This window comes from Hypomesus transpacificus, chromosome 11 (assembly GCF_021917145.1).
Source record: "Hypomesus transpacificus isolate Combined female chromosome 11, fHypTra1, whole genome shotgun sequence".
Lineage (NCBI taxonomy): Eukaryota > Metazoa > Chordata > Actinopteri > Osmeriformes > Osmeridae > Hypomesus > Hypomesus transpacificus.
In genome coordinates this window covers 9,295,005-9,315,880 of record NC_061070.1, presented here as the reverse complement: position 1 = coordinate 9,315,880, position 20,876 = coordinate 9,295,005, and the positions used below count along the sequence as shown (strand labels likewise).

The 20,876-nt window shown below is 41.5% G+C and overlaps 3 protein-coding genes across 4 annotated transcripts in view; all 3 read right to left on the bottom strand.

Annotated features, from left to right (window-relative positions):
- The window catches only part of slc24a3 (solute carrier family 24 member 3), a 44,912-nt gene extending 29,806 nt beyond the window's left edge, over positions 1–15,106 (bottom strand). The window contains exons 1-2 of one of the 2 annotated variants that reach the window (XM_047030303.1): positions 14,619–15,106; positions 13,206–13,329 (exon numbers count right to left, since the gene is read on the bottom strand). Coding sequence is in view for 1 of the 2 variants with exons in the window: in XM_047030301.1 (XP_046886257.1) it covers positions 5,689–5,881 (193 nt within the window). In the remaining variant the exon portion in view is untranslated. Of the gene's footprint in view, positions 1–5,688; positions 6,371–13,205; positions 13,330–14,618 lie in introns of those variants that run through there. The other variant, XM_047030301.1, reaches the window with a different exon arrangement.
- Positions 15,107–15,729: 623 nt separating this feature from the next.
- soul2 (heme-binding protein soul2) lies at positions 15,730–17,411 on the bottom strand. Its single transcript, XM_047030304.1, has 4 exons — positions 17,152–17,411; positions 16,939–17,065; positions 16,670–16,841; positions 15,730–16,220 (listed from the first exon to the last, which is right to left on the bottom strand). The coding sequence occupies exons 1-4, from the start codon at positions 17,284–17,286 to the stop codon at positions 16,046–16,048; spliced, it is 609 nt and encodes a 202-aa protein (XP_046886260.1). The 5' UTR covers positions 17,287–17,411; the 3' UTR covers positions 15,730–16,045.
- A 1,070-nt stretch (positions 17,412–18,481) lies between these two features.
- Positions 18,482–20,797, bottom strand: cisd1 (CDGSH iron sulfur domain 1). The gene is made up of 3 exons (XM_047029288.1): positions 20,603–20,797; positions 19,759–19,964; positions 18,482–19,125 (listed from the first exon to the last, which is right to left on the bottom strand). Exons 1-3 carry the CDS (start codon positions 20,631–20,633, stop codon positions 19,036–19,038), a joined length of 327 nt encoding a protein of 108 aa, XP_046885244.1. The 5' UTR covers positions 20,634–20,797; the 3' UTR covers positions 18,482–19,035.
- Between the last annotated feature and the right edge of the window lie 79 nt (positions 20,798–20,876).

Here is a 20,876-nt window from a genome sequence, read left to right as displayed (position 1 = left end):
GCATACATCTCAGGGCTCAGGAAGGGAACAGGAAGCCTGGAATCTCTCTGGTCTATAGGAAAGATCTCTAGTGACGTTTCCTTCTCATCCTCTACATGTAATGAGGACTTTTATGGTGCAATGAGTGGTCAAAGCTATACATGCTGGCCATTCCAAAGAAGCAAAACCTAAAGCACATGTTGTATTGCCCTCTGACTGTGTGCTGAAGCTGAGGAGTGCTTGTTAAAGAGTGCTTGTTAAAGATAGGACAAGAGGGGAGGAGAGTCAAATGCCAAATTCGAACTGAATGATAAGAAACAGGAGAAGAAAAAAGGACATGGACAGAAGAGTGATAAGAGGATTCAAACTAAGGAGAACATGGAGAGAGACTTCCCCTCTCATCTCACTCTCCACGGACCCCCCCCCCCCCCCCCCCCCCCCCCCCCCCCAGGTTCTTGGAAGGTCCCAGAATACATGCCGGTGTTCTAAAACGGGCATTGTGATGGTGATTAATTGGTCAGGGTGTATTTGGGGATCGCGAGAAGAATAGCTCAGAGTGTTTAATCACAGTAGGATGTAATATGGCATCACAGACTCCCAGATAGACCCAATGCCCCCATATCCATCATACTGGAGCAAGTCTTCCCACAGATAGACTGACAGACTGACAGACTGACATCCTTATTTTATCTCCCTATGAGTGTTTGAAGACACCAATTGGTCAACTGGTGGTTAATAATGAGAGGATTTGGAATAGAGCAAAGAACACACATGCTCACATGCACACACCTCAAACACAGAACCTGTCAGATACATAAAAACGTTTACTATTATAAGATTTTCCTGAATGCCAACATACCCAGAAGAGGGGGGGAATCAGAATCAGAAGGGGATTTTATTCACCATGAATGTTTGCACAAACAAGGAATTTACTTTGGCAGGGAGGTGCATACATTAAACATATAGGAATATTTGGAATATTTGGAATATTGGAACATACAATCAAACAGAGCACCAGTAGCCAACCCAGAATCTCTACCATCTTTCTGAGCGTAAACCAACATAATCTACTGTCATTTTCCCATGAACTCTCTCTGCAATCAGCATATTCCTTATATTCACATCCCTCTGTATTCATTATTCATATGCAGGGTTGAATTAGTAATAGTCTGGGACTTCTATAATCAACAGGCCTCTTGTTGCAGCCTCATAAAAGAGCTTGATGGTGATTTCTGTCGAGCAGATGGTGTGTGTGCATGTGTGTATATGTATGTGAGAGGATTCATGTAAAGAATTTGATATCAGAAATACTATAAGAATTAAAGACAACAAACATGAAAACATCCTTCCCAGATGCTCTGAGGCAAGTGGTGTAACCATGGTGTCCAAAAATGACCACTCAATGAACCATAAGGTCATAAACCATTTCCAATCTAGATTCCTTCAAAGCCCGGGCAACCAACCGGTAATAACCGACTGGACAAGCTGGCCACCAGTAAACCTGGGCGTCAATAATGTTTAAACACCCCCCTGTAATATTTACTGCATGGGTTGTGTACATGGAAAAGTATCATAAAACATGCTCTGGAAAAGTGTCATAAAACACGCACATATTTAAGTAAAACTTTAATAGAATCTGAGCTTGTAAAATCTAGAACACAAACCGTGTAAGCGGGGAGATAACCTGTCCTCGACTCTCAAATTCTAAAGACTGGATTTGCTGGAGGTGGTTAGCCTGCCATTCTCTACAGTGAATTTACAATATTTGTATGCGTCGTGCTGAGACCGCTTTTTGCATCGGTTGTTGTGCATACTCATATATATTGTGGTATCAAATTGGGATCTGGTCATGCAATTGATTCGTCAAGTAAAAAACACAAATTTTCATTCTTATACGTCTTTCTGGAAGTGTAGAAGCAGAGTGTCTCTCTCTCCCTCGGTATTAGGGCCTTGAGGTCTGTCCTCGCTCTCTCTCTCTGCCTCTCTCTGATCTCCTATAATGGTAGAGTAAGTAAAATGTCAACTTTTATGTTTGGCTTGTAACTCATTTAACTAATTTGCTAAATGAATCATTATTATTTTCACTTTACTACACTACTTACGTTATCTTTACTACACAGCACAGTGTTCCTTTAGATTGAGAACCTTTGTTTTTATTGCATTATCATTATAAAACCCTACATGGCATTCAAACAAAAAAATGATGGTACTGTTCTTTACTGTGATTGGTTCTATCGGTTTATTTTATATGGTCAAACAAGAACAAATCAAATACAACCTGTTCCTTTCATGTTTCAAAGAGAATAGTCAATGATCATATCTCTGGACTGTGGGATGTGTGTCTGTAAGTATAGGCGTGTAGGTGTGTGTATGTGCGTGTGTACTGTAAGTGTATGTGTGTGTGTGTGGGGGGGGATCTGGGACCCCAGCTGTGATACTGTAATACCCATTATTCTATGACAAAATAATGAACCCACACGTCCAAAGATTGAGCCTCAAGCATCTAACAACGTCAGCTGTTTTTTCAGCTGACTATATATATGGTGCTATGGTACAGAAACACAGGTTAAATAGTCTCATACAGTAATACACTCTTTTCCCCTTCTCCCGCTTTGCTGTGTAAAACTAGCTCAGATAATGTGCTTCAGAGAGAGAGAGAGAGAGAGAGAGAGAGAGAGAGAGAGAGAGAGAGAGAGAGAGAAAGAAAGATAGAGAGAGAGAGAGAGAGAGAGAGGGGGGGGGGGGGGGAGGGCATCTTGAGGCAGTTTGACATGTATGATGAATGAGGTAGTCAACATACAGGAGCAGCAAAGAGCCTGCTGTTTTCACTGGGGAACAGGTGGATCCATCTCTCGTACACACACTTCACACACCTACTTACACACACATACAAGCATACACACACATATGCACTAGTCTGTCCTATTATTCCACCTCCTCTCTGGGTGTCACTCTGCAGGCATCCCTAACGAAAGGCGGAAACAGTGCATACGGAACACCGCAAGGAAAGGGAACTAAAACAGAGGAAGAGGGCGCGAGAGAGAAAAAAAGAGAGGGGGGATAGAGGAAGTGAAAAAGCATACTGCCGGGATGAATATGCACCACAATCTCAATATGGTTCTCTAAAATCAAATACATGTTACTTTGTGGCCCAGTCCTATATTTAATTCAACAGCTTTCTCTCTCGTTCTGCTTTGCTGTCCTTGTTTATCAGGTACAACAAGGTAAATCATCTTAGTTATCCATGATTTACCTGTCTAGAACATTGCCTGACATCACAGCTTCCATTTGACTGATGAGAAGAAGTGCATTGTGGGTGGTTGTTTGGGTGATGGGGCTAGCCGGGCGCACCTGGTCAGGGGATGAAAAGACTCTGTTCCACGCAAGCGGATAAACAACAAATAAATTAATCAACAAACAAGAGACAAGGCTGTGAGAGAACAACAGATGAGGAAATCTTCAGGATTAGTTACAACTGATGGGAATTGAAAAAAAAGAGAGAAAAGATGGAGAGACAGCGAGAGAGACGGCAAGAAAGAGATAGCAAGAAAAGACGGCGATGGGGGGGAAAGAGAGATGAAGACAGACAGCAAGAAAGAGACAAATGGGAAAGTGAAAAAGAGAGACAGCTAGGAAAGAAACAGAGAGAGAGAGAGATGTAAGAACGAACCTGGAGAGACATAACGTAATGAAACAATATAACAACGCAAACGGTGGAGGGAGAGAGGAGACATGTGCGGAGGCACAGGAAGAGAGCAAGAGGAAGCGAGAATTTCAGTGACTGAGCGAGAGAAGGAGAGGGGAGGAGAGAGAGAGAGACTATGTTGGCGTCTGCACTCAAGCAGTTTCAGACTGGAAGGAAGCTCTCTGTTCAAACAGCCTGACCCAGATGCAGCTGAATGCAGTCTCAGAGAGCATCGTGCGAGTGCATGCGGCCGCATGCTTGCAGTCGGGGAGAACGACGCAGTAAGTGATGGAGTGACAGAGAGACGGAAAGTTTCAGATTGAGACGTCGAACTAACAAACGATGAATGTGGACAGACGGAGATAGTCACCTCAGAGACTCCTTGCCGTGACAGGCAATCTGCGCTCTCCATCCCCTTCTTTCTCACTTTATCTCGTCCCTTCTTTTCCACTCCCTCTCTCGCCGCTCTGCTTCATCTTTCTTTCACTTTACCCTTTACCTTTCTATTCAACCCAGGGGGGGAAGGGGGGGGGGGGGAGAAGGGGGGGGGGAGAGAGAGGGGGGGGGGGGTGACCCTGTTCTTAAAGCCCTGGAGCCTCCGAGTGCAAAGTGCTCCGCTGTCCACTTTTGCTCTTGTGCAAAAAAAATCCCATATTGGCGTACCAACAGAGAGACCACAACCACGTTATGCAATGGGATAATCTACGCGACCATAGCTGGTGCCCATTAGTGCCCATATGACATTCCATACATCGACAATGTCCATTCGTCTCGGACGGGTTGTCTTTTAGATTTGCTGCTGATGTTTCCTAGAAGGATAATGGTAGGCCAAAGTGGCATAGTCTAATGCGTGGTACAAGAGGATTCTGGGAATGTGTCTGCTCACACACTTATAATCTCTCCATTGTCAGTCCTTGAGTGTAATTATTATATTTCTTTGTTTTTAAAAGGGTGGTGGTGGAGGTGGGGGTGGTGGTGGTGGGGGGGGGTTCAGACAAATATGACCAGATGGAATTGAAAACAGACAAAGGTAGGGAAGAGGTTGGTGAAATCCACCAGGATAAATGGGTGGGTGCTCATATTGAGACTCAGACACACGACTTCAGTACATTCCAGAGATGAATGGTTACTGATGTGACTGCAGGTATAGCATTGACAGAGAGAGCGAGAGAGAGAGACAGAGAGAGACAGAGAGACAGAGAGGAAGAAAACAGAGAGGAAGAGACAGAGAAAAAAAACAAATTGTTCCTCTGGAATAAAGTATCTGCCTGCCTGCCTACACTGCAACTGCACTGCAAGCAGCCTCCTTAATGCTACCTTAAGCTCACCGATTCCAGAAAAGAAACAAATGTGACCTTTTCAGATACAAGCTTGAAAGGAATAGTATTCAATATGCATAGTTTCTATACAGAAATGTTTATTATTAAATTGTTGGAGTCAGTCACACGACTTGTGCTTGTGGGAGTTGTCTATATCCAGTACTGATTCGTTGCAATAGTTACAGTGAAGACAGTACCCCCTCCCTTCTCATTCTGCACTAGTCAGAATACAGTTCTTAGCAGACACGAGTCAAAGTTTAGTAGCTTTCTTTTTCAATAGGCTGTTTGCGTGTATAATAGGTTACTTTTCCGCATAGGCATTTTTAAGCGGTTTAAACGACTTCAGTCTAATATTCAAGCAACTGTGCGGCGACTGACACTACCAACTTCAGAATTATATTGAGTGCAGATGTTCCAAGCACTCGCTCCCGAGCCATGGAAACAAATGTTTTTGTAAATTATTTTTTGAGCCAGAACCATGGTTTATACGGGTGCTATTTCGGGTGGTCACACTGAAGACTGAACAGTCGAAAAAGAAACATTTGAACTTGTTGCGTTCCTATAAAAAAGAAATTCAACTCATTCTTGTTTATGCCACTCAACTACAGGTGTGTTAGTCAAGCGTCATTGCATCATTAACACGGATACAACATTCCCCTTCTTGGTAAAGCGCATGTTACGAGCGTTACGACTAATATTACTCACCTGCTTTATCTGTCAAACATGACAGCCCCGTAACAAGCGCTAGCAGTACCCCAATGAAACACATCTGTATACCGAACAACTCCTTTCGTTTTTTCCGCCTTGCTTTGATCTTTCGCTGGTTCAGCATCACTTGTGGCGGGCGACCTTGTACCCGGACGGGATCGAGCATCCCGCCAACAGCTATCCCATCCATGGAAACGTTTTCACGGTAAAAGTGTTCCAGGAAACCCGGACTATGGCAGCGAAGAGAACGGGAAGAGAAGACAGAGATGTTGCAAAGTCACAACGATGGAAATTGATTGTCGACTCGTTGGAGACGTTGACAGTACGCTATATTGAGGCTGATTGTTGTTTTCTATATTAAGACTACTTCAGACGGAGAAGTTCGTTTGCGTTGAGGATGTTGCGAGAGAACGGAGCGCTCCATGGATGCGTCAGTTTGGTGCCATGTCTCGCAGGACACGATTTGAAGCGGGGCTGAGGATGTCGATAAGAGAAGAGCGCAAGCGGAAGAGGGAGGAGTGTGCGTGCGTGTGCCTTCGTGCGTGTGGCAGTGAGAGAAAGAGAAAGATGACATCAGTTATTAATCGAGATATGCACTCGTCATGGCCCTGGATGACATTTTGGGGAAATGTATTACTTTATTAAAAAACATAATTTTGCTTTTTTCCCCGATTTGTTTTCATTCCCCCCCCCCCCCCCCCCCCCCCCCCCCCTTTTTTTTCAGCTTTTCCTGGCAGTGTGTCTCTGTTTCGCTGGTAGGCTGCACTTTCAGAAGCAGATGAGTTATTGGTTTTGACATAACAAAGCAAGTTATTTAAAACACATTTGACAATTAACCAATAGTACACTATCACATATAAGAAACATGTTAGAATGATAAAAAATCGTGTCACTACTTGGTCAATCTGCGAAACGATCGATCTGCGACGAACTATGGCCGTGCTGTTCCCACTGTCTCTCTTTAGTCTTTCTTACGCACACACACGCACGCACACACATTTCCTGCCTGACGGATTGAGCATAATCCCTGTCTAGAGAACAGCAGTGATTCAGGACAATGAAAACTGGAATCAGATGGATTAAGAGGTATATTCAAATACAGTTCTTTTGAAAAGCTTGTCGTGGGTGGGAGAGATGTTTCATGTCAACCAATGACACTAGTTTCCCAGTCTAATCCTAATGGTGCCTTCTTTAATTTATCTAAAATGCAATCTTCTTTTCTCCCTTCTTTAACAAACAGTAATCAAATATGAGGATTGATAACATGCTGTACTGAGTAAATATACAGTGTATAAACTGTCTTTATACGACCCAAATTCCGGAAAAATTGGGACTTTTTTTTTCATTTGAATGAAATGAAAACTAAAAGAGTTTCAAATCACATGAGCCAATATTTTATTCACAATAGAGCATTGATAACATGACACATGTTTAAATGGAGAAATGTTACACTTGTGTCCATTATTTTAGCTAATTTCACATTTATATACCTTTCAGCATTCATAGGGCCTTCCAAAACATGCAAGTTGCCCATACCATCAGAGATGCTGGCTTTTGAACTGAACGCTGATAACACAATGGAAGGTCTCCCTCCTCTTTTGCCCAGGAGGACACTGTGTCCGTGATTGCCAACAAGAATGTCAAATTTGGACTCGTTGGACCATAGAACACTGTTCCACTTTAAAATAATCCATTTTAAATAAGCCTTGGCCCACAGGACACAACGGTGCTTCTGGACCATGTTCACATATGGCTGCCTTTTTGCATGATAGAGTTTTACTTGGCATCTGCAGATGGCATGGCGGATTGTGTTTACCTACAGTGGTTTCTGGAAGTATTCCTGGGCCCATTTAGTAATGTCATTGACACAATCATGCCAATGATTTATGCAGTGTCGTCTAAGGGCCCGAAGACCACGGGCATCCAATAAAGGTCTTCGGCATTGTCCCTTACGCACAGTGATTTCTCCAGTTTCTCTGAATCTTTTAATGATGTTATACACTTGATGAGATTTGAAAAGCCTTTGCAAATTGACTTTGAAAAAAATTGTTTTTAAAGTATTCCACAATCTTTTTAAACACTCTTTCACAGATCGGAGAACCTCTGCCCATCTTTACTTCTGAGAGACTGCCTCTCTAAGACATCCCTTTTATAGCTAGTCATGTTACAGACCTGATATCAATTAACTTAATTAGTTGCTAGATGTTTTTTAGAACTGTAGCAGGCATCAAATGTGAAATTAGCTAAAATAATGGACACAAGTGTAACATTTCTCCGTTTAAACATGTGTCATGTTATCAATGCTCTATTGTGAATAAAATATTGGCTCATGTGATTTGAAAGTCTTTCAGATTTCATTTTATTCCAATTTAAAAATCGTCCCAACTTTTCCAGAATTTGGGTTGTTTATATCACACCATACATATACCCTTTGCAGGGAGGGATAGCGAAAGAAGAATTGAAATGGATGCTCTGGATGTTGTTACTTTATTTCCAAACAAACTTGGCTCGGTATCAACTGTCCCACATGTTCTCCTTGTCAGTCTTTTCCTCATCTATAATCCTCTCTCAAACTCTTGGGCACACACATTATTTCTCTTGTCTACTTGGAGGCTTCTCTTTCACCTGTTCTTCCACCTGTAGTATACCATATGTCTTTTCCCTCCTCCTGTCACTGTATCTTCTTTGTCTATCTGTCGGCCTCATCCTTTTCCCCTAACCCCACACCTCGCTATTCCTGAACTGTTGCTTCTCCCCGTCATTTGTACCCCTCACAGTTTTTGAAGTGCTGCTATCTCTCTCTCTCTCTTTTGATCAACAGAGACTGTGGCTTTTGTTTAGCTGCAGTTAAAAGGCTTTTGGAGCACCAGACTAGGCCGTGTTGGTAATGAATTACAAATTGGCGGCAATGTTGTTTTGAGGAGCACTTTGGAAGACCGTTGATGTGAAAAAAAAAGAAACACACACACACACACAGAAGTGTTTATTTCATCTGTTGAGATGTTCTGCTGCAGAGTGCATGTTTGTGTGTTTATGGAGGAGATGGAAAGAAAGAGGAGAAGGGGAATGTATGGAGGATGTGGGGTCTAAATATAAGAGAATGGAAACAATAAGTTAGGGGTGGTGACCACATTCTCCATGCGTACCATCATGCACTAAACTACATCCTGTGTACACATGGTAGGGTTATTGTCATGCACACACTAGTGCACACACACTTGCACAGACAAATGAACCCACTGAACCCACACACCTGTTGACCCTGTGACCCTGAGTTTATTAATAGACAGGTTATTGATGTGCTGCGGTGCTTCAGCGCTGTAGCACTAGTGATGTTGTACCTCCTAAAACTCTCTGGATTTTCAACCTCTCTCTTCTCTGCTCTTTTCGTCTCTCCTCTCCGATAAAACACAATTGTGTATTTTGCAGAAGCGGAGAAATCAATGCGTAAGCCGGCTGACATTGAGGGTGTGAGGGTTTCAAATATCCTGAGAAGGAACCTCAGAATGCGAGGCCTATTCTCTGACTAATTGCGACATATTTTCCGCTTGTGTAGACTGATTTTCTGTAACACAACTGTGACACCGAGCAGCAGAATCCGATAGCGAAAAAACGAGGGAGAGAGAAAGAGAGGGAAGGATCTAAGGAAACATTTTGAGAACATTAGAAGCATACAGGAGGCATTGAGTGAACTTGGAAAAAATAGAGCACAATTGAAAGAGAAGGAGAGAACCAGACAATTGATTTAGCATGGCTTCGTATCAAATGGATCAAATGCTAGAGGTGTGAAATAACATTTATGCTCTCCAAGCCATCGAGAGAGCCTCTGCCCAAAGGATTACCTTAACAGAAAGCAATTACTAACACGATACCACATAATACCACTGTCCTCTCCTCACACGCGTGCAAGCATGCACACATACATACAGTACACACACAGTAGATGAGTGTGTAACTTGCAATCTGAAAGCAAGGTTAGATGGCGTGAGAGGTGCAACATATATGACAATGGAGAGATATAGAAGACTGAGTGTGGCTTAACGAAACTCTAAATTCTCTTCAGTTATTAAAGATAAATTCGTGTTGCACCAACATTTCTCCTTTTATTAAAATGGTGCACTCTGGTTGACTAATCCTCATGGATTTTGTGGGCTGTTTTTTACACGTTCCTCCTTGTATTCACACGTGTTCAGGCACATGCACACACAAACACACAGACAAGTTGTCCCCCTAAAGCCACTACTTCTTCCATTCTAGGACTGTGTGTTCTCTGTGAATGAGAGAACACCCTCTTCTATAAAGCACATGAGCTAACACACCCACGCACACACAAAAATGAGTCAAAAAGCTAAAATGATGTATTACATAGAGACATGGTAGAAAACCAGGCAATCAAACACTATCTGTTCTTCATATTTCTCCCAAATATAGGCTATCTGTTTTCATGAGATATATGTCAAATTATATCAGACCCCTCCTTTATCTCTGTCCACTGACAGTGAATGTGTGTGTGTGTGAGAGAGATTATTGTCTCCCCTGCCAATCAATAAGTCTGGTCACTCAATCCCACTCCCTCAGTCTTCGGTGCTATACTGAAGCTAGGCTATGGGGATTTCCTAAAGGCTCCCTTTCCACAAATACCATTGTGGTCTATTCCAGTTCTGCTGTGTTGTTGTCTAGGGTATCTTTATATTAGGATATTAGAGAGGGATCTGTAACCAAAGTCAGCTCAAGGACACAGAGGAGAGGATGAGAGGAATGGACGAGACAGAAGAGGAGGAGAAGAGTAGGCATTTTTTGGAGACCAACTACAGTGATCTAACATCTGGATGAGACACCTGGCTGTCAAAAAGGTGATTGATGGAAAGAAGAAAAGAGAGGGGATGAGGAGAAAGGTATTCATAGATGGGGTTATTTACTGTCAAAGAAATCTGTTCTGATGGCCCTCTTCTCCTCCCTAGTCACGCTGTGACACTGACAGACTCTGGGTGCTGAAAATACACATCACACATATAGAACATGTAATGGAGCATACAGACGAGCACACACACACAAACATACGCACACAAAGACCTACAGGTCAGGCATGTCTGCTCGTCAGCGACTCCGAGATTATACAGTGGAGCTCAATGGCAACATGAATCACCCCAATGAGCTTGTTTACAGAAGTACTGACCTCCATTCACTCAGAACAGAAGGGTGGCCGAGATGAGCACTGGCACCTGACGCCTTCCTTGAAGACCAAGGATACCCACCAGCCTGCTCCTCATCACGCCATGCCCTCGTCTTTCCATCTGTCTCTCTTTCCATTGGTCTCTCCCTCTAAGGGTATACTGACCACACCCAAGTGGAACCAAACTGGGCTTGTTTAAACTGGACTAAGAAGTAATGCCTATGTTAATGGTGTATTCATTGAATCCTTGGGGCACCTTATAGATGACTTTGGTCTGCATTCATTTGTAAACATTTTGGATATAAATCTACGTTACTTAATGTGGAAATATCAAATCAATGTGGAAAGTACTTGATCTGATCTTGTTACCGCTTGCATTTAGAGTAATAGGTGTAATCTCTTCTCTTAAGGAAACATTCTTGTATTCTATTCTATTCTAGTCTGTGGAATATATAAAGTGATGTGGGTGGGTGGGGGGGGGGGGGGCAGGTATGCTGTGGGAAAAAGCTGTTGTGTTTCTGTTGTATGTGTGTACATTGTCCAAGAATGAATGAATGTATGTATGTATGTATGTGAGTGAGTGAGTGAGTCTTTGACATCTGTCCCTGAGCGTACTAATCCTCAGCAGTCACATTGTGGTCAAACGAATACTTCTTAATCCAAACTGTAAAAGGTGTAAGTGCAACACTGTTACAATGCAGCAGGATACATGACAATTGCTTTGCCTACCATCCTTTGTATAACCCTTATACCAACTTGGAGGGATCTAATTACATTTTACATTACAATGTACTCATTAAGCACATAAAGTGACATACAGTGCATTTACAAAGTACAGCAGAAGATGAAGGACCAGAAGTGCATAGTCCTAATAATATTTCAGTCGTCAGTCAAGAAACGTTATTTACTAGGCAGAGTGCAAAGTAACCATATCTCAGCAACAAGGCACGATTCACAACAATCTCAACTACAATAGGGCATAGGACAGTGTAACATCATGAAAGATGTATGGGTCTCAATATTTCAGGTGAGCCAAACATCTACAAGTTTTGAGAAAATTGAATAGAATAATCAGATTCCTCAAATACTGATTCTGTAGACCAGTATAGTGGAAAATCAGTCACAGTTTAATATAATGACAGGAGTGTGTGTGTTTGTGAGTGCAAACTTGAGTACACTCAAGTGCAAAACTGGTTAGGGGCACATATTTTTGTCAGATACTGTCAGTGATAGACCATTATTTGTTCAACCTCTGCCTTAACTCTCTATTTCTCACACTCAGACACACACACAACATTGTATTCCCTCAGCACTCTCCTCCACAAACCAAACTTTATTAGTAGTCTTTTGCCCCCAGGGTTGACAGTGACTTATCCTATCAGACATTCCACTGTCCTCTTCAGAAAGCCTGACAAACACACTTGAATTTCATTTAAACTAAGCCAAATGCACTCACACTATCAGGATGAGAGTGGCTCCAGTCTTCAATAAAAACAACACAAACTGAATGCGAAATAGAACAGATTATATAGGAGCATTGATTTTTCAGTGTGTGTGCGAGTATGCGAGTATGTAGACAATGTACATCATGTTGTGTGGGTGGGTGGATGTGTACTGTACTTAAGTCTTTCTATATAGAGTTGCCATCTTTACTCTGAAGCTTAACAACAAGACTCTACATAGACAAGTGTATGGTATGAGATTTGTTCTGAGAGATTTGTTCAGCAGGGTTTTATTACTTTTATTACTTATGATATTGTTTTTATTGATTTTATGTAAAGCAACTGCAATTATTGTATAAAATGTGCTATATAAATAGACGTATTATTATTATGAGCATTGTGACAGAGGAGTGTGTGTATACAGTATACAAGAGTATATAAAATGGACCTCTGTATGTGAGAGAGAGAGTAGTTCTACCAGGAGAGGATGGTAGGAACAATAGGTTATAGTTTTGGTCTTAGATGCCATCCTAGTGTGATACGCAGAAGCAAATATGTCTCATCTAATCTGTCCTGCTACAGACATGCCCACAAAGGGAATTGTGTGTGTGTGTGTGTGTGTGTATGTGTGTGCTGACAGTCAATGTTCTTTCTATGTGTACACATACTCCTCCAATATGGATGTAAACTTCCACAAACCACCATGCCTAACAGCACCAAGAGGAAAAAGGTGCTTTAATACACTACCTAAGCCAAGGTACAGCACCCCAAGGTCATGTCCTACAAGGTTGGGTGAGACAAAATCTCGTGCAAAAATGTAAAATGTTTTGATCAAGATGCCCAAGCTTTTTTTAGCAATATTATCAACATGATTTAGGATACTGCCGAGGTTGATTTACCTCACTGAACGAAGGTGCCTCCATCCACTCAGAGCTCCACTCTCCCATCCACACAGAGCCCCGCTCATGGAAACTTGTCTTTTCCGTCTGCACAGCTCCTCCAGTCTCTCCAGGGGAGAGGCAGCTGCAGAGACAATTATTTAATGAGTGTCCTGGTTTACCCCTTTTATAATGAAGCAGAATTAGGATGTCAGGTTTGAAATCCTTTGGGGAAAAGTGAGGTTATATACAGGTGCAATTTATGGGCTATAATTTTTTTTTCTTCTAAAATCTATTATAAAACGATTTCTGAAGATGATGTCGAATTATGTGTATCCTCGTTGAGCCTAGCCCATCTGGAACCATGTAGGGTTAAATTCCTTGCGTGTGGAACAACACCTACTATCATTCTTTTTAATACCTGCAATAAAAAATAGCTCCATTTAACTCCCTTTCGCTGTCATAACCAGGTGAATTGACAGTTGCTGCAGTTAAAACTGGCCCTGTTTAACTTTATTTTAAATCAGAATTTTCAGTATGGCTAAGGGGCGTGTCACTGGGAATGGGTTTCCATAGAAACTGACAGTTCTGGACACAAGACTACATCCGAGGTTAAGCTATTGCACAAAGAGTTCTTTTCAATGCTGGCCTACTTTTCAATGTACTTTTGCAAGTCATCCTGGGTTAGGTGCATTCTTGACACCAAGTACTAAATGATTTGGAGAGAGAGAAAGCGAAAGGGAGATGGTGATAGAGATGGGAGAACAGGCTGACAGACAGCGCCTCAGGGTGAAGAGATGCTTGAGAGAGGAGAGAAATATACAGAGCAATATCAGGCAAAAAAGACAAACATATAGGGACACCAAGGAAGGAGGAGGGAAGAGGAGAAAATGAAAATGTGAGGGAAAATAGGACATGGAAAGTCAACAATAGAAACTCTTGAGATAGTGAGGTGAGAGAGTGAGGTTTATGAATGTCTGAGCTGAAGGTCCAGACACCTTTTTTATTCAGTCTGATATCAATTTGCCATAACTCCTATCCCTATACTTTCTAGCCTTTATATTACCACTGTGTCCCTTTTCCCTACTTTGTAGCTGCCTAACTCCTATTGTCTTTTGTATTACCTGTGACAGCTATCTAAAATAGCACATCTACACTCAATTACTATTTAGAGGTGAACTGAGTATCAGAAAAGTAGATTTAGAACATTTGACTTGAATCCTGAAATACAGTGTTTTATCAAGTAGAGAAATATGACTTTGGTCTTCGGTAAACCTGATTTATTTCTACCAATGTTTGAGACATGTTCTCAAAAACATGAAGTATCACGGAAAGGAAAGGGCCAATAGGTGAGTAAGTCCATGTTCAACTGTGACTCATACCAACACTTTAGCTGCCGTTATTTCAGGTTTTCATAAAAGTATGATTACGCACCTGACGCACAGGCCTTGTTCCCCACAATAGAACAGTTGTCATGGAGACTGTGTGCGTCCGTCTAGATCCCAGAGAAGGTCCTGCTGCGAGAAGCAGGCAGTGGCATGCTGGGAACTGGGTACAGTGGCCTTGTCCTTTAGTCACACATCCTCACTGCCCACAAACTACAGTACTAGTGGGGTACAGGCATGGGTCAAGCATTATGGCCGACTGCCCATCCACTGGTTATTTTAGACTTATGTAAATTAAATAAAACACACTGAAATTGCTTGAAAAATTATCAAATTCGCCATCCACAATATAAACTACAACTGATCACCACCAACAGTCATTTCCCATGACGGTTACAGTATTATTGGGTCTAACACACTGGTCAAACCCAACATACACTGGGTTACATCCAGGTTCATGGCATTAAATGTTACAGCACCATCTAGTGTCCAGGAACGGTCATCATATGAGAAATAGGACACGTTTTGATGTTGTTTAACGCATTTGTTTTATAAAATAAAGAAAAAACATTTGCTAAAACCAAAACTATGCTTTCTGAGATAAAAAAGATATGGACAGTTGATTATACGCTTATTTACTATATCTGCTGTTTTGGAAAACTTAAGTAGCAACTCTCACTTGCTCCACAGCAACCCCACCCTTTTCACACAATGTCTCAGGGGTCAGCCCTTATTTTTCTCCTCTAGCACAAACAAGTCAAACCAGGAAGTAAAAGCATAGTCTCATCAGATTTCCAGGTTCCAGGAACCAATTAAGGTGTTCCAGGCAGTGGCGTGTTCAGGGAGTGGCCTAGGGTGGCACGGGCCACCCCTGCAATCTGATTGGCCACCCCAATATATGGCTATATATGGGCTATATGCCCAGTCAGAGGCGGGCCACCCCTGGTGCCACCCCTATCAAAAATGTCTGGACACGCCCCTGGTTCCAGGAGCATTGCTAGAAATATTCTATGCATCCTAACAAACCCGCAAAGCCAGTTTTACATGTTTGAACAGTTCAAAGAACATGTTTCTGCTAAGCCTGTTGATGTATAATGACTCTTTATACATCTCTTTATTTATGTTATGCTGACATAATTGCATACAGTTAATTTGCTATCTTAAACAATATACTTTTTTATTGAATGTGGATTTCATCAAAGCTGAATAATGCTGTTGCACCACATTCTCAAACATGTTTTCAACAACATAATCAACTTAACCATAGAAAGGTCATTTAGGCACCACCCATTAATAATAGAACAAAGATAAGAGTTGTTTTGTGTTAAGACGATATGACTGTCGATCAAAATTGTATAATTTGGATTCTCATCTCGAAGAGACTCATTGGCCCCAAAACAATCTTATTAGGTCAAAGAAATGCAATATGATCATTTTGGGTTGAATTCAGACAGAAAGTACAATCTATGTTTCCCTTTATACAGCCTCGACCCAGACCTCATTGTGATGGTTGAATATTTCCCATGGGCTCTGATATCCTGCTCCTGTGTACTTATGCAGCTCAAAGGCTTTCCCAGCCTCATTCAACTCATCCCGTAGTTGCTTCACATTGGCCTGTGCAGCAGAATATGATGGGAAACCACCAAATATCCTAGAGAGAAATTTTCATTAAATTAGAGAGACTTTGTGAAGACTGTGTGAAGAAAAATTGAATCTAAGCTGTAGCCTATAAGGTGTTGCTTTATCCATCTACTGTCACATCTGAGTCCTGCAAAAAATGAATAATGTTATGGTCCAAGTACCAGTTCTAGTGTGTAGAGTGACTAACTTGTGCCTCATAACTTTGTGCCTTTCATAGCTGTTTTGTTCAGTTGCCCATGCTATTAGCAATACTTCTCACAGCATTAACAGAACAGTCACACTTCCTTATGCCCTTGCAAACAAGAACACACCTTTTTAAACTTTTCAATTGAGTAAGTGTAACTTTCGGGAAGGCTGTTAAACGCGTACAATGTCTTATAATTTAGCAAACATATTTCTAAAATAAGTGTATCGTATTTTCAGTAAGCAGGAGGGCGTAGAGTAGGGTGGTCTACTTACTTAACATAAACCGTTCGAGCAGGTATGTTTTCCTCCCTGATTGTTGTGTCATGTGGCTTTGGAAGGACGGTGCCGGGGGGAATGAAGAAAGACACCGACACATCTCCGTCCGCCGACCCTACCTCTGTTATGGTGATTATTGCAGGCCACGTCTTTGTGGTGACACTTGCGCCTGAAACAGCCCAACAAACAGTTTAGATACAGAATACTTTTACTGCATGAATCTCGAATAATGTTACATCTTAAGAAAACCAGTTCCTTTGACCTACTTCCTTCATTCTGTCCCTTGCAGTACTGGTATAGCCTCATAAAGCCAGCCTTCACATCATCCTGTTTCGCGCTTGCAACTTCGGTGGTTATCCATCGGCTTGCAAAATACGCACGTTCCTCAAATTCCTGTTGTTTCAGAGAAAACGTTACGTTTTTATTCAAACTCAAACATATCTCGTGTAGTATTGGCTCTCACATGTTAGTTGTGTCACCTTAATCTTCTGCACGAGAGTAAACTCAGGGCATTCAGAGCCGCGGCAAAAGTCTGGAGCTACCCAGCCTTGGACGCCAAACGAAAACATCCAGAGGACAGCTATCCTAACTAATACTATCATGTTGCACTTCATGGTTCCAAAAAACTTCAGTTTGTATACTAGGTGTTCTTTTGCTTACAAACTCTCGAAGAATGTGACTTTTCTTGCTAGTTCATCAGCTCATCTGCGGTCCACATCACATATGTCTCATGGGGGGTAATAAAGGTGAGGATCCCGCCCATGTGTGAAAAAATGCACGCCCAAACCGCGCGTCAGATGTGCAATGGGAATGGGGAGCAACAACTAGTGCAATTCACGCAGTTATGACTTAACTGAATAACACATGGCCATAATGCAGCTATTTCTAGTACAATTCACAGGTTACAATAGGTTTCATCAACAACAACAAATAGAAACAAGTAGGCTATATGGCTGTTAGTAACAGCCTGTTACACAGTAAGCAATAGCATATAGGCTTACGGAAAGGATCCGTACAATTCTTCTGGAAAGTGTAGCCAGACTTTTAATTTATAGCCAATGCCATATTTCTTAATTACACTTTATTCTTTTTTGAGGGGGCACAGCATTCCATTTGGGGGGGCAATGGAGCCGACCCTGGACCTAATACTCTGTTTGACCTTCTCTGGTTTCATACTAGTACATAACTAAACTCATTGAGCACAAAGCGGACACCCACTCATGGCTCTCAAGTCTCACACATTCTCAAAATTGGTGATGTTAGAACGAACTGTCGCAGATTTATGGCCGAATTTGCGTCAGATCCTTGTAGGCTACATGTGGAAGTGGTGGCTTCACTTACGTGAAATAATAATTAAAAAAAGCATGGGTGAAGGCCAAGTTTAAAATATATATCTAAAATTAATGTGCATCCATATGTTCTCTATTTTTACAGGTGCTCTGTAATTTATATGATTCCAATGACGCAACCAGAAAAGAGAGAACACATTTTCGTGCGCACGCAGATCTAAAAGTCTGTTTTCTTTTTGCACAGGTCACTTCAGGGACTCCGTAGGTTTCAACACCTACAGGGCTTGAACCCCTGTTGGTGGCCAAGGCCTACATACTGACATTAAAGTGACATTTTGCATGTTTCGCTATGTAATTGCGTGGTGTTGATTTAAATCAATGATCAAGATAAACGATCATTCCAACAAAACTGTTTACCTTCACTGTGGTCAAGGCCAGATTGGTACCCAAAAGGACCCCTGGGCACAGAAGTTCAAGCTCTCCGATCATGGAGGTATGTTTTGCAGGAATGTTTTACAGGTACACAAATTATATTTTATTCACATGGACACTTTTTAATACATTACAGATTGAACAGTTAGAGCTGTGTTTATTTGATCCTTAACACACAAAAGTTTGGTGGCATTGATAGCAACATTATAATAACATTTTATAGAACAATACACTGTAAATTAGAATTATTCTGCCTACTTGGCACCAAATCTTAACAACCCTTAATTACTTTACAAACAAGATAAATCAATTTCAAAAAGCACTGCTTCACTGTATACACACACACACACACAATGGATAGCACATTCGTGTAGATGACCATGACATGACCAGTTTACCTACAGTGTACTGACGTTTTAGTGACTAACATATTTTACACTCATCAAAGAAGAATAAATGTTCTGCACTTACCTTTCAACATTGCTCAAGGGAGATTTCTTTGTTTACACTGAATTCTGACTGATAACATTTGAGACTAGCAGGGGTGTAATGTGCAGTAAAATAAATTTCTGCCACCCTATTTGAAACAAGAAGCACTTGTGCATGTGTTAGCAGCGATACTCATGGAAGCAGAAAGAATGTTTAGGCCTCCTTTCTCTTGATGATAAGGGGACCAACGTTGTCTCCCGTCTCCTGATTGTGTTTCGCGTGGGCGCCATCACAGTATGGAAACTACAAGAGAGATACAGTCTTCAGGACCAGTATTTGTGCAAACACAAAATTCAAGCAAGATCAGTTTACTTCTTCTAACAGCTATATATTTGGCAGAATCCTGTGAATTAAGTGATAGTATGTTAAATTGCCTGTTAAAGAACCATTTGAAGAAGTCTGATGTGCAGGGTTTTCTTTTTGCCATGCATGGTTAGGTTTAGCTAACCCAGTGAACCAACCTGACCTTGTAAGTTTACCATCTGTTTCAGCAGTTAGGTAAAAAAAACATTTGCATTGTGCTCTTGGTCTCAGCACCACCTCATGCTTATCAGGTGAAATTTATGTATCAAATACCTTTCCTGACACCAGTCTTTCAAAGTAAATGAAAATCATTTGAACTCAAGTTGGACAAAACATCTAAAAATGTCCTCTCGAAAAATGCATTGTGACTATTTAAAGGCAACTGCACTGATATGACAAGCCTCATGAAATGTATCAAAATGTTAATGTTGGATATAAAGTGAGTTACCAAAATGTAAATAGTATTTGTTTTTAATCAATTTAAGGAGAATGTACTGGCTAATACATTTTGTGATAACCATTGGCAACATCCCCTGGACTTAAAGTGGCAATATCAACTTGAATGCTAGGTACCTTCTTTGAGCGCCAACACCTGCAGTATACGGCTTTGTCCCCAAGATCCTCGATATCAAACGCATGTACCACTTTGGGATTGTCCTTCTGCAGTTCCTGGTTCACTTTAGGCTTTACACCTTTCCCCTTTGAGAACAGTTTTTGGAAGAGTAGGATGCCAATAGCTGTTACTCCAGCAGTCAAGGAGATTGCCGTTGCAAGCTCACCTACAAAATAAATAACACGGAAACATTAGGTAGAAAGTGGATTGATGGCAGTGCCAGCACAATTGGTTATGAAATGATTTGATAGCTAACATTGAATAAGAGTATTAACATTGCTCAAACTATTTTGATAGCTAGGTAGTCCAGTAAAAAAAGCAGTAAGACATCAATCATACTTACTGCATCGTGTCAACAATAAATTTGTACGAAAGAGACGTGAACATTGACTACTGTAACAATAACTAAATGTTAGTACATTACTAGTAGCGATTCAGGGTTATGTCAGGTCATGTTGTCAGTCAAGGTCGCATTGCTAGCAAGCTTAAGTTAGCTATGCTACACCTAGATCTTCTTGGCAAGTTGCTGCTGTGCCAACCTATATCCACTAAATTAAGTAACTTAATAGGTGGCTTACTGCTAAGTTTGCTTAAAACCAAATTGCTAGCTGTCGAGGGTTATAAACGCCATCATGTAGCTAAAACACAGCGGCAAACTAAACACCAGATTCACATTAAATGCGTTTGCTCGCTACGCTAGCTAACTCAACTGGTTAGCTACTAGACTAGTACAGTACTAGCCAACTTAGCTAGCTTGCTGACTGTCAGTTAAGTTGCAGCAAGAACATATCCAGCACAGTTTACCTTTGGACAGGCTGACGTTGTTTGAACTCATGGCTTGCCTTTTGACGATGTAGTTACCCAACTAGTCTCCAAACTAATCTGCATCAAGTGCAGACAATTGCATATCTTTCAGCTGTACAAGCTTTGCTAGCTAATAGTTGCTAGTTGCGCCTACTACTGTCGCCCAGATGAACTTCCGGGCTAAGGAAAGGATTTTGTTGTTATCTTCATAATAAAGGTTCTTGAAGTCTCGCAAAAGCTGTTAGGAGACCCCTGGCGCTTTAGAGTCACTGTC